Below are 12104 nucleotides of genomic sequence, written 5' to 3'. Positions count from 1 at the left end.
GACACAACACATGATAGTAATAAATACGTATGAAGGGGGAGTGCTTCCTCTCGAGATGGCAAACACCATGAAGGCAGAGGGGGGGGGAATGCAAACAAAAACATAAACATGGTGATCGAAAGCAGCCAGTCAAAGGTCAAAAAGGGGGGGGGGGGGGGAAACCAGGCGACAGAGGACATCTGTTTTTTTTTCTCTCGCAAGAGACGCGCAGAGAGAAGAGAGAATTTCACATAAACAAGGACACAGATAATGCAAGCAGTACTGCGAGGGACAGGCTCCGGGGCATGGCCTCGAGATCAACAATGGATGTCGTGTCTCGCAGAGAAGAGGGGCGAGGTGATGCTAGGTGCTGAATTCGGCATGGACCGACAGAGTATCGCTGAAAGTTTCATTCTACATTTATCCTGATGTTTTGAGTCGCTTGCAGAGTCAAGGAAGATAATCAATAAATGTTTAATCAAAGATAATCGTTTTATCCTGATTGATACAACTCTGGATAACGAAGTTAAGTCTAATAATCATAACTACACACATTAACATACATGCATAAAGCAATACGATTATCTCCGAGATTACCATAATTTATGCATAAATTATATACATTAGAATAATGTATGCGAATTACGCATTTTTTTTTCATAATCCGACATATACAACAAGAGAGACTGGAGCAGTGGAAAGAGCCTGAGCCAGCACAGCTCTGAAGTAAGGGCGGGTGCTCGGTGAAGCTGGCAGCTGCATGATCAAGAAGAGAGCAAGAGAGAAAGAGAGAGAGAGAAAGAGTGACGAGCAACGACAAGCAATCAACCTGGAGAAAGGGCGGAAAGCTCCAAGCATCAACCAAGCGAGCATCGCAGAGGACCAGCCAAAGCGGACGAGCTGCGAGCACAATCGTGCACCGCCAGAGAGAACGGAGCAGGAGAGAGCGCGCAACCAGTGCAACCAGCTCCACCGAGCAAGGGTGGCTGCCACCAGCGGACGAGCTGCGAGCGCGATCGAGCACCTTTAAAGACAAGCTTCGTGCCGACTCAGCTCATCCAGCAGTGGAGCAGACTGTAGCTGCCGCTGAGCGAGAGGGATACCTGTGTGTATGACATGCCCACACTCACACACTCATCGCTCAGCAGGAGACCAAGGCAGAATCGGTACAATAAACATCACTTCGGCGTCTGCTTAACGCAAAGAGTTGAACAAGGAGACGATATACCAACACACACATAACGCACATATTGTGTTTCGCCCATTGAGTTACATGGATATGGTCGTTAAGAAGTATTTTAGTCATTCTTGTTGTTAATTGCCTAACTGTACCAATTAATTCATTGATGAAACAGCCCCCCCCCCCCAGCCCCACGTCCTCTCTCCCCCTAGCGCTCACGCAGCGCTCCCCTCCCCCTACCCCACACCCCCCTCTCTCTCTTCCCCCTTGCCCCTCCCCCTTTCTTACCTATGTAGAGGTGTTACATAACAGGGAGAAATGGGCAGTTACACTGGGGTGTCTACATCCACGTCCGCAAACGGTTACCACCCTGGGGGGCTGTGTGGGGGAGAGGCTGGGATCCCACACAGCCCCGCCCCTCGAGGGCATGTGGGTATATAAGGCGGAGAGCGAGAGAGCTTCTGGCAGTCGTTGGGTACAGATCAAGATGAAGAGCCAGAGACGACTGAAAGCCAGCTAGCTAGACCTGGATCTACCCTGACTCGCTGTTCTTGTTAGAGCCGAGCAGGGCAAGCAGCGAGGTCTGATGTCCTTATAAGGGCCAGACTCGTGTGGCTGAGGGTCAGAACCTGCGGCGAAGCTGGGCCAGGTTAGCTAGCCTACATTTGGGGAAGGTCTGGGATAGAGGGAAGTAGGGAGTTAACAGGGAGCGTTAGCTGGGGAACACTTCCTCTAATAGACCGGGTGAAGAGGCCGATACCTCTTCAAGTGTTAGAGTCGTTACTCTGCTGTACTGAATTTTATTGTAATAAATACGTGTTGCCTCCATCAACTTCTCCTGCGTCACATACGCCCGTTACACCTATATAACCTCCTGCCACGGCATCTCTCTCCCACTTCGCCAATTTGTTTTTGCCGTGGTTTTCCCACCTGATGATTGCTTGTTGCAATCGAAACGTTGTGATTTGATTTATTTTATTTCTAACTACGTGAGTTTACCTAAAGAACCAAAGAGTATGGATTCCTGCAGTCATGAAAGCTTCAAATCAAGATTATATTGTCAAAAATTTATAATCTAACATCGCACCAAATATGACAAACAAAAGTGTGCCATATAAGGCAATTGCAGGTATTGTGGCCTCACTATAATTTACTACCCCAGCAGACCACATGGTTGTTTGACGCATGCCACTCACAACTTCAGTGCGTGGCCAGTATTCTGGCAGCGTTTTCATTCTCTCTTTTGGGAGTCTATAATTCTGCCTTCAGTTAGCCTGATATTGAGAGGTTTTACTGTACGCAAGTGCTACAGAATAACGGACTTCAAAAGGGCTCCGCTGCTGATGCCATGCAAAGTTTATAGAGATTACATGCACTTACAATATATATTTTTTTAAATGTTGGTAGCCAGCAGACATCTCAAGAAGAACACATTTTACATACATGCTATCTGTAAACCACACTTTAGGATGTGACCATGCTCCTTAACCTCTTGGAAATGACTTTCATCAAACTTTCCTCTTTGCATCAACAGTTGTTTAATCCTTAAATTTTTATATTGTATTATGCTCTTGTAAGGGGTAAATGCAATTTTGCAAGCTGGTGCATTATAAATCTTGGATTATATACATAAAACATGTTTACTGCTTCAGCAAAACAAGGCGGTTCAATAACAGGAAGATAACACATTGCTGTAAAGAGTCCAACAGTTACTACTTGTGTATACATAGGTATTTAGATATTTATCATGGGTGTCATCTATTGCATAGTTTGGTATTTTAAAAAATGTGCAATGTATATCTAGAAGCACTTGGCTAAACCATTTACAGTATCTATAAGCATCAATGTATTTACAGGCAGCTGCTGATATTGGCGTCAACGTTTAATACTGCACTACACATACCGATTATCTTATATGTGCTGTGGCCCATGAATTATGATTTGTGGCCAAAGTACTGATTTAATTAGCTTCGAATAAACAACGCAGCCTCCTCACTCGTGCAAACGAGCCACGGCTCATCTCCCTTTGACAGTCGAGCCACGGATGGAAATTTGCTTGCAGAGGCAACCAACCTCTCCAAATAGCAACCATAAATGGATTTTAACCACCACCACGGTCGTTCGATGCTGCAGAAAATACTGCACAATTTACATGTTAATGAGAATGTTTTTTCAAAATAAATTACAAGATATGTGTAAGTGTACAACTGAACCTTCACAATGTATATACCACCCCACTTGCATGCTCTGTGTTTAAATGTCTGGAATTCTAGCAATATAATCACGAAAATGTGTACATTACAATTGTATATAAAACGCAATTGAATGCAAGAAGTACCGATACAAATGACAGAGTTTCTCTGAGCAACAATATTCTAATTTGCAATAGGAAAATTGTCAAAATCAGCAATCCAATGCAGCCACCTCAGACATTTCAGTCAGGACGATACATTACCCAGAGATTTCAAGTGTCGAAAGGTTTGATCGTTTCAATATGTATATCTATCTTCATATGATTTACATCGATATATTGGTCATGAAATTGAGAACCTGTTAAAATTTGTCTATGAGGCTGCGGATATACGATGCCTGGCAGAGGCCCTTCTCAGTCACGAGCAAGCGGAAAAGTGTTGGACAGTCTGTTGAACAGCAAGGAGGCTTCCACTCAGCATGACCGGTGCAGCTCCTGCAGATCTGCAAAACAGTTTAATCCGCACAAGTGATTATCCACTGCCAGTCCTGTTCAGAATTCTGTTTTTCTGTACAGAATGGAAATATCCAACCTCGACTATGTCACCGTACACAAACCTGAAGCAGCTGTGCCTGTCGGCGCTCCTGGCTGTGAATTTGCTGCAGCAGCAAAACGGACACTTCTTGGGGCTGCCGTCTGCACCGCCCACAGATTCCGTCCTTGGTGATCTCGCCGCACACTGGACAGTTTACGGTACTGAAGTACTGCACAATTGTGGCCTTTCTCCCTTCGGCTGCCGACTGGTGGTGGGCTGCCCAGACCCTGACCGACTGGGAAAACAAAACAATTCACAGCAGACAACTCATCATCATGCATGTCTTAGCATCAGAAATGCCTCCCTGCGATATATACAAGTTAGAACATGCAATTAACTCACACGTGGCAGCTGCTGATACCATCTGAAGACATCCACCCCGATCAATGACAACAGCCTGTCAAGCGGTGGGAGGATCTGCTTGGAGACATAGTAGGGGGCGTTGATGAGCAGGCTGGGCTCCTGCAGGAGCTCCTGTGGCCTCCTCACCAGCTGGATGAGCGGGAGGCCCGGGGCCCCGTGGACGATCACATAGGGGACCCTCTCTCCGGCACGTGGCTCAGACCGACGGTCACATGCAAACATCCTCCTGGATCACACACAGATTATTTTAATGTTTGAGTGTATCACAATCAGCAGACCACGATTGGCACCATTCTCGAACTAGTGATGGTTGAAAACCTCCCACACCACGTCAGCATTTTTTGTACCATAACTTCACTATGATCAGTGCAAAAATATGTTTTGATTAAACCTAAATATAATGGATGTTTCTCAATGGTTATATCATGTTGTCATAAACAAGTAGGTTCAGTCCAAACACTTCTCACACTGAAGTCACCCAGCATCGTAGCAGACACCAATCAGCGAGGAGGCGGCAGCCTTACCGGGCCACATGCAGTGCCGGCACACAAGCCCCAGGCTTGTAGCCAGACCTGCCCCGGTACTCCTTGGCAAAAATGAGGTCCTGCATGGAGGCTCTGCCCTCAAGTATCTTCATACACTGCCTCTGCACGTACTGCTTCACTCTGCTGATGTCCTTCTCGTCAAACAGCAACTTTATCGACCGCTCCAGGACCTGAGTTGTCAAACACAATACATTCCCCACAGTATATAAACATGGCTGCTCAAGTGTCACATGAGAGCAAATGATTCTCATTACGAGTGTGAGCTGCGTTCAAACACCATCATCACCAGCAAGCCTATACAACCGTTCACCAAAGTCTATGTGCTAATACAGCCTTGTATACATAATTACAGTACTCTCGATTATCCACATGCGTTTTATCCGATTTGTGGATTAACTGTGCACCTGAGGTTTTGACATCAATTCATAATTCATGGATGTTTCCTTAAGCCCAAATTCATAATACTACTTCTCACTGAACAACATTTTTGCTTGGGATTTTTGTTTAACATTAATTAGTGAAACTATTTATGCTAAAACAAGTCCATAAGCGATGGGTAGTCAGACACAGGATACCAGGTTTATCACGGTTCAAAGCACTCTTTCTGATAAGCGACGTGTTAAATGGGCGACTCTTCACGAAACAGACCACGTTCATTGAAATTGTCACCAATAAGATTATGGACTTCTCAATGTTATAGTTCACAGGGCAGCAGGGTGGCAACAGTGGTAACAGCCTCACAGCGAGAATAACCTGAGTTCAATTCCCAACTCATGCACCTTTCTGTGCGAAGCTTGTATGTTCTGTCTGGCTTTATCCATCTGTTAAACATAGTGCCTTCATGATAGCTATGTCTATATGAATGGTACAAATATTACATTTACTAAAATATTATCATTAACAAAGGAGCAGCCAATGCAGGCTGTCCAAAGAGACCTTGGCCACAGCAGGACATCCATCCCTGCGCACGGTCTCGATTCCTTTGGCGTCGTACACAGGATCCTTTTGCTCCAGGCTCTCATACATGTATCCCACATAGCGCTTCTTGGTTTGGAGCACGCATGGCAGGTACACCTGCAAACAGCAGCAGGGACCAAAAGGGCAGTATGATGTAAAGCTCAAGTCAAACGCAATCTGTCACTGGAAATGATTTGCACACATTAACTGTACAAATCGCCACACAAAAGACGCCACCACAGCCACACACACGGGGAAGCCACCTTGTACACAGATCCTTATCTTTTTCACATTGATTCTTGAGTTTTTTAGTGGAATACACATCTAATTAAGTCATATGTAAATATTCAAGCCATCCTGTGTACCTTTAGCAAGCAAATACAACCAACCAAGCAAATAACTAAATGTTTGTCTGTTCTTCAGGCCTGGTCATGCCATTAAAAGGGGATGTTCGCTGATTTGTGGTGTATTGTTCTTCCAGTGACCACATTTAGTTCTAATCACAAACATCTTCAAATAAATCAACATGAACTTCTATTGATGTAATCTAACATACATTACAAATGCAACAAATTATTTGGCGATGCTAAATTGGCAGTGATGCACAAGCACAAATATCAAAATAACTCACCACATTCATCAATAACACTGCCTTCAAAAGAAAAACTATACTACCCACATTCTGCATGCAATTTTTAGTGTTTCAGATCCTTTCCTTTTTGGTAGTTATGTACGTGCTTTTAGTTAGTTTCTAATTTCCAGTAGACGCAGACTTGAAATTTGACTGATGCTGGACGTTAACTTCTCAAGTTTCTTAAGTTTGCCAAGATAATCTATTTTTTTTTCATCCGTTTGGAGTTTCTAAAATGCTAGTTTTTATACATTTCAAATGTGTCGTCTAAACAAAGAAATCTAGATTCCACAGACGTTCATGACCCCATCAGCTCCAAGCTGGAAGCACACCCCTATCCCTTGCTACTCTAGATCTAACCTTAACCCTGTCACTTGTTACTTTGGCACATGTCTTGACGGGTAATGCAAGATACAACCATGTCCGTCCAGTGCTCGCTGAGCTGCATTGGCTTCCAGTTGCCGAACGAACACATTATGAGGTCGCATTCAATACACACAAAGTGCTTGCCACAAATGAACCACAATACCTTGCTGATCTCGTCAAGGATCATAAACCATGGCGTAAACTCCAGTCATCCTCGCAGCAAATCTTGACTATCCATCGAACAAAGATGGTCACTGCATCGCGCGCTTTCAGATGCGCTTCCGTGGCTCTGGAACGCTCTTCCTTCCGATGTCAGGAAGCCACTATAGCGATGCCCTTTAAAATCTAGATTTAAAACTAATTTATTTACAACTGCATTTTGTGTTTAGTTTGTTGTCCTTCTCCTGCACCTTCGATTATCATGGTTGGTTAAATACGGCGTCAACATACATACATAGATCTTAGATAGATCTTCTTATATATAAAAGTCTCCGTGCGCTCGCGCTTGCGGGGGATTTGGCTCTCGGACGGTGGGGTTTAAGACCGAAATAATTTGCCAGGCGGCACGCCCTAAGCCCTGTGGTGGGAATATGCTATTCCGTTTTCCCGTCCGTAAACTTGAAAGTAGTTTAATTAACACATTTGTGCCGTTTCTATTATTCATTATTTACTTATTGCACGACATCGACCGTACCAAGTGACGCCAATTGCGTGGGGGGAGCAGACCCTGCCAAGTCATGCGCGTTCGCTCGACCTCACGGGAGACATTTTCTTTTACGCGTTTTACAGTCAACACATACACACATCACGCTGCGGATATTTATTCACAGTGTCATGTCCTCGTCGCCCCCCCCCCCCCAACACGATGCGTTCAGTTTATTCTACAGACTCCGTAGATAATAATATTTTACTGCTTACATACCATTATTATTGCACGGACGGCGGATGTTGGGGGGGGGGCGGGTAGCGGCCCAGCCCCTAGCCTGGCAACGTGCCAACTCCGTGGCTCGCCAATGTAGGCCAGGACGGGGGCTACGCATCGCACAAGGCCTCAACACGCCTATGCCAAGTACAAATTTCCTTGCTTCTTACGCTAACAACTCAAGTCCATTGTTTATTATTGTTAAACACATTAGTTGACAAACATTACAATAATAATGTTTGTGTGCAGATAAAAACTCAGCTTTAATGTTTACCATTATGAAACAAGTTCAAAGATGTTACAATAATTATGTTTGCGTGAAGATAACAACTCAGGTTCATTGTTTACCATTATGAAACGAGTTGACATATTACAATAATTATGTTTGTGTACACAAAACTCTTTTTGGATTTTTGGGTTGCTCAATTTCCCCTTTTTTTGCTGGGCTTTTATAACGCTCCCATGGTCTACTGCCAGTCTGTGATTTCTGCTTATTTCTTAAATGCATTTCTATTGTTTCCATCGCTCACGTCTCGCTATTTACTCATACGTAGTACTGCGATACTGATAGCTGTGCCATCATCGGGGATTGCTGTGCCCGTCGATGTGTGTGTGTGAGTCCATGTGTGTGTCTTTGAGTCCATATGTGTGTGCGTGTAGAGCCATGCGTGTCTTTAACTCCATGTGGGTGTCTTTTCCGAACGGACAACGTCAAAGTGTTTTTGTGTGTGTGTTAGTCCATGTGTGTGTGTCAGTCGATCTGTGTGTGTGTACGTCCATGTGTATGTCAGTCCATATGTGTGTGTGTTAGTCCACATGTGTGTACATGTGTGTGTCACTCAATGTGTGTGTGTAAGTCAATGCGTCTGTGTGTGAGTCCATATGTGTGTTAATCCATGTCTGTGTATCTAAAGTAGATATCTGTGTGTCACAGTCCATATGTGTATGTGTGTGTAGGGCTATGTGTGTGTCAGTCTATGTATGTGTAAGTTCATGTGTGTGTCTTAGTCCATATGTGTGTGTGTAAGTACATGTGTTTACATCAATGTGTGTTTAAGTCCACGTATCGCTGTGTGCGAGTCGGTGTGTGTGTGAGTCGCTGTATGTGTGTACGTCCATATATGTGCGAGCAACTCCATGTGTGTATCTCAAGTGGATGTCTGTGTGACAGTCCACATGTGTATGTGTGTGTACGGCAATGTGTGTGTCACTCTATGTATGTGTGTGTGTCGCTGTATGTGTGTACGTCGATATGTGTGTGTAATTCCATGTGTGCGTTTCTCAAGTGCATGTCTATGTGTGTGTGAGTCCATAAGTGTGTGTGTCTGTAAGTCGATGTGCTTGTGTGTGTCAGTCCATGTGTGTGTGTCAGTCCATGTGCGTGTGTGTTAGTCGCTGTGTGTGCATGCCTCCATGTTAGTCAGTGTAACTCCATTCATTTGCGTGTCTGTAGGTCCATGTGTGCATCTTAGTCCATGCGTGTGCTTTATTGACCTGCTCAAGGCCTATGATACCATCAGTAGGCCTGGCCTCTGGGTTGCTCTTTGTGCTTTCCGAGTCCCGAACCCACTCATCACCATCCTTAAGGACCTTCATGATGGTGAGCGGCCCCGCGTCTTAACTACGTGGCCGTGAGTCAAAGCCATTCCCTGTACACCTTGGGGTGCAACAGGGATGTCCTCTGGCTCCCACATTGGACCACGTAGTTCGTCGAACCTTCAATACCTGTACCGGAAGAATCCCATCTGCTACAGATACAATGGGAGGCTGATCGATGCCCGGGTGCGGTCAAGGGATGGCTCCCTGTTGCTCAACCACGTTATGTATGCCGATGATCTGCTAATGGCTGCTCACTCGGAGGAGGAGTTCGAGGTGCTGCTGCTGAACCTGGAGCTTGCCTTACCATCGGCCCAACAAAAGCTAAGCACCTGCCTGGCTATTTTGTACCATCGGACACGGACACTCCACCCCCACAACTCCCAATTGGTGATGGGGCAGTTGTGGAGACAGTGGAGAGTTTCCCTGGGCAGTGTGCTAATGACCGGCTCCGGTTTAACAGCAGAGGTCTCACTCCGAATCAGTCGAGCTGCAGTATCTTTTCATTGGCTGCATAACGATGTGTGGAAGCTACCTGCTCTATCACTCCGTACGAAGCTACAGGTCTTCTCGGCCACGGTCATTCCCTCCCTTCTCTACGCTTGCGAAACTTGGACCCCCCTAATGGAACATCTTCGCCGGTTAGAAACATTTAGGCTGGCCTGCCTACGATCCATCCTGGGTTTAACCAGGCTGCATTGTGTGAGGAGCTCACAAATCCTTGAAAGATGTGGACAAAGTCCCATCGGTGACCTCCGGCAGGCAAAGCTGTGTTGCCTGAGTCATGTAGCCCGCATGGCCAGCCACCGCATGCCTAAACAGCTTTTGTTCCACCGGATCGAGGGGACTAAACGGGTGCGGCACGGGCTGGAGAAGACATGGAGTGATGTGCTACAGGAGGACTTGGAGCTGAGTCCACTTGCGGATGACTGGTACCAGCCGTGTCAAGATCGGCCACTGTGGAGGAGGCTCCTGAAGGACGCTACTGGCCAGTTGGAGGCAGTCACCCTCCAACAACAACGGAGGGCGGAGGAGCGACGCTCACAACAACGAGCGGAGCGCCGGTTGACTAAAGCACAGAAAGTTGCCACAGTAGATGCCACAGGTGGTGCATCAGCCAGTCGTCTCAGTCAGTCGACCTGTGCCATCTGGGTTTGCCCCGTGACCTTTTTCCAGCGGGCGTTCGATACTTCACGTGGCCTCAAGGTGCACATAGCCTGGCACAAGCGTTGTTGTGACATCACCGCCACTTAGTGGCGAATGGCGGTTGTTGTTGTTCAGTCTATTTGTGCGTGTAACTCTATGTGTGTGTATCAATGGATTTGCGTGTGTAACTACATGTGTCTGCCTTTTTCGCCCGGGCAATGCTGGGTACTAACCGCCAGTACTCTATATTTAACCCCAGACAATGTAAATAGAAGAAAAATACCCGCTCGGTTGGGAATGTGGTACTTTAACCTGACTAAAGTGGCCATAAGCAATGCTCGAATGCATGCCAAATGCAACTTCACAATTCTTTGTAAAATAAGCACAATTAGCACAACTTACAATGTCAGAGGGGGTCAATGACCAGTGAGGGAACTTGAAACCAAAAGCGATTGACAACTTTTGGAAGACTTAACCCTGAGGTTCTTACAGCAGTACTCACATTCACAGAGCTGTATCCCCCCTAACCACCCCCCACCTCTCCCAACAGGGTAGAGGCTGAAGTTAGAATTAAAATCGTCACTCACCCATCGCCTGACAACAAGCCAACAGTGAGTTAGGGGCTTCTGATATGTTTCTCAAAAGCCCAGTCCATAAAGAGTTGAATGAGGTGTTACGACTGTAGCCACTAATATGAGTCAAGGTCACTTATTCAGTTTAGGTCGACCAAAGCCAGGTCACAGATTGAAGAAATATTTTTCGTAATAAATGACTAGGATTTATAAAACAGCAAGTCCAAAACCTTCCAAGTGATTTTTTTTCCAGGAAAATCAATGCACATAACTGATAACATTCCCCATAACCATCTAACCACAAGCACATAATAATAGTTGTTTGTGCACAAAATAAAATTTCAACAAAATTCACGTAAAATTTCATTTTTAAATATAAATGAGAAATATTGAAATTGTGGACTGCATTCGTCAATTAAAGAACCATTTAGAGCCGAATGTATTTTGACAATTTTAGCCACACACTCAAGTACGGTACCATCACCTTTTCAAACTTGAGCTTGACGGGGCTGGGGTTGGCTGCTGTCACTGCCGCAGCGATCTCCTTTCCAGTGTGGAATGCCTGCTCCTTCGAGGCTCCCTCCAGCAACACGAACATGCTTCACATACCACATTAAGATACCAACACTGTTACCAACACACAACTTAAAATGCAACAGGATCCTCCCATGTCTATTGGAGGCCATTGATTCTTCTATACTTCTGAAATAAGTACATCTGTGATACGGTGTTTTTAGTTGAAACATTAGCAATACGAACATGATAGGGACTAAAATTGCATTTGTGTGTCCACTTTAATTAAGTTGAGGATGAATTCCATTTGCGACCATTTCCTTGTAAATCAGTGCACTGAACTAAAACGTGAGTAGACACTGCAATGTTTGTCTCGAATGAGGTGTTTATTTTGGACGTTTTTGTTGATTTCTATGCAACTGATATTCTACTCTCCCATGTGAAGGCAGAAATATGTTCAACAGCTCGATGCCAATGTCGAGGTCTGCTATCCACAACGAGGGGGTATCAGGAGAGAGATTGTGTAGCTTTACTGTTGCACCTCCATT

The 12104-nt window shown here is 45.3% G+C and overlaps 1 protein-coding gene across 1 annotated transcript in view; it reads right to left on the bottom strand.

The window, feature by feature from the left end:
* Positions 1-1518: 1518 nt before the first annotated feature.
* The window catches only part of REV3L (REV3 like, DNA directed polymerase zeta catalytic subunit), a 360686-nt gene continuing 350100 nt past the window's right edge, over positions 1519-12104 (bottom strand). Inside the window, exons 28-33 of the mRNA XM_078855676.1 lie at positions 11528-11642; positions 5790-5927; positions 4833-5023; positions 4288-4534; positions 3968-4180; positions 1519-3853 (exon numbers count right to left, since the gene is read on the bottom strand). Of these exons, the coding sequence (XP_078711802.1) occupies positions 3713-3853; positions 3968-4180; positions 4288-4534; positions 4833-5023; positions 5790-5927; positions 11528-11642 (1045 nt within the window). The 3' untranslated portion in view covers positions 1519-3712. The remainder of the gene's footprint in view (positions 3854-3967; positions 4181-4287; positions 4535-4832; positions 5024-5789; positions 5928-11527; positions 11643-12104) is intronic.

Source organism: Lampetra fluviatilis, chromosome 4 (genome assembly GCF_964198595.1).
Source record: "Lampetra fluviatilis chromosome 4, kcLamFluv1.1, whole genome shotgun sequence".
NCBI classification, from domain to species: domain Eukaryota; kingdom Metazoa; phylum Chordata; class Hyperoartia; order Petromyzontiformes; family Petromyzontidae; genus Lampetra; species Lampetra fluviatilis.
This window is presented reverse-complemented; position numbering and strand designations above follow the sequence as displayed.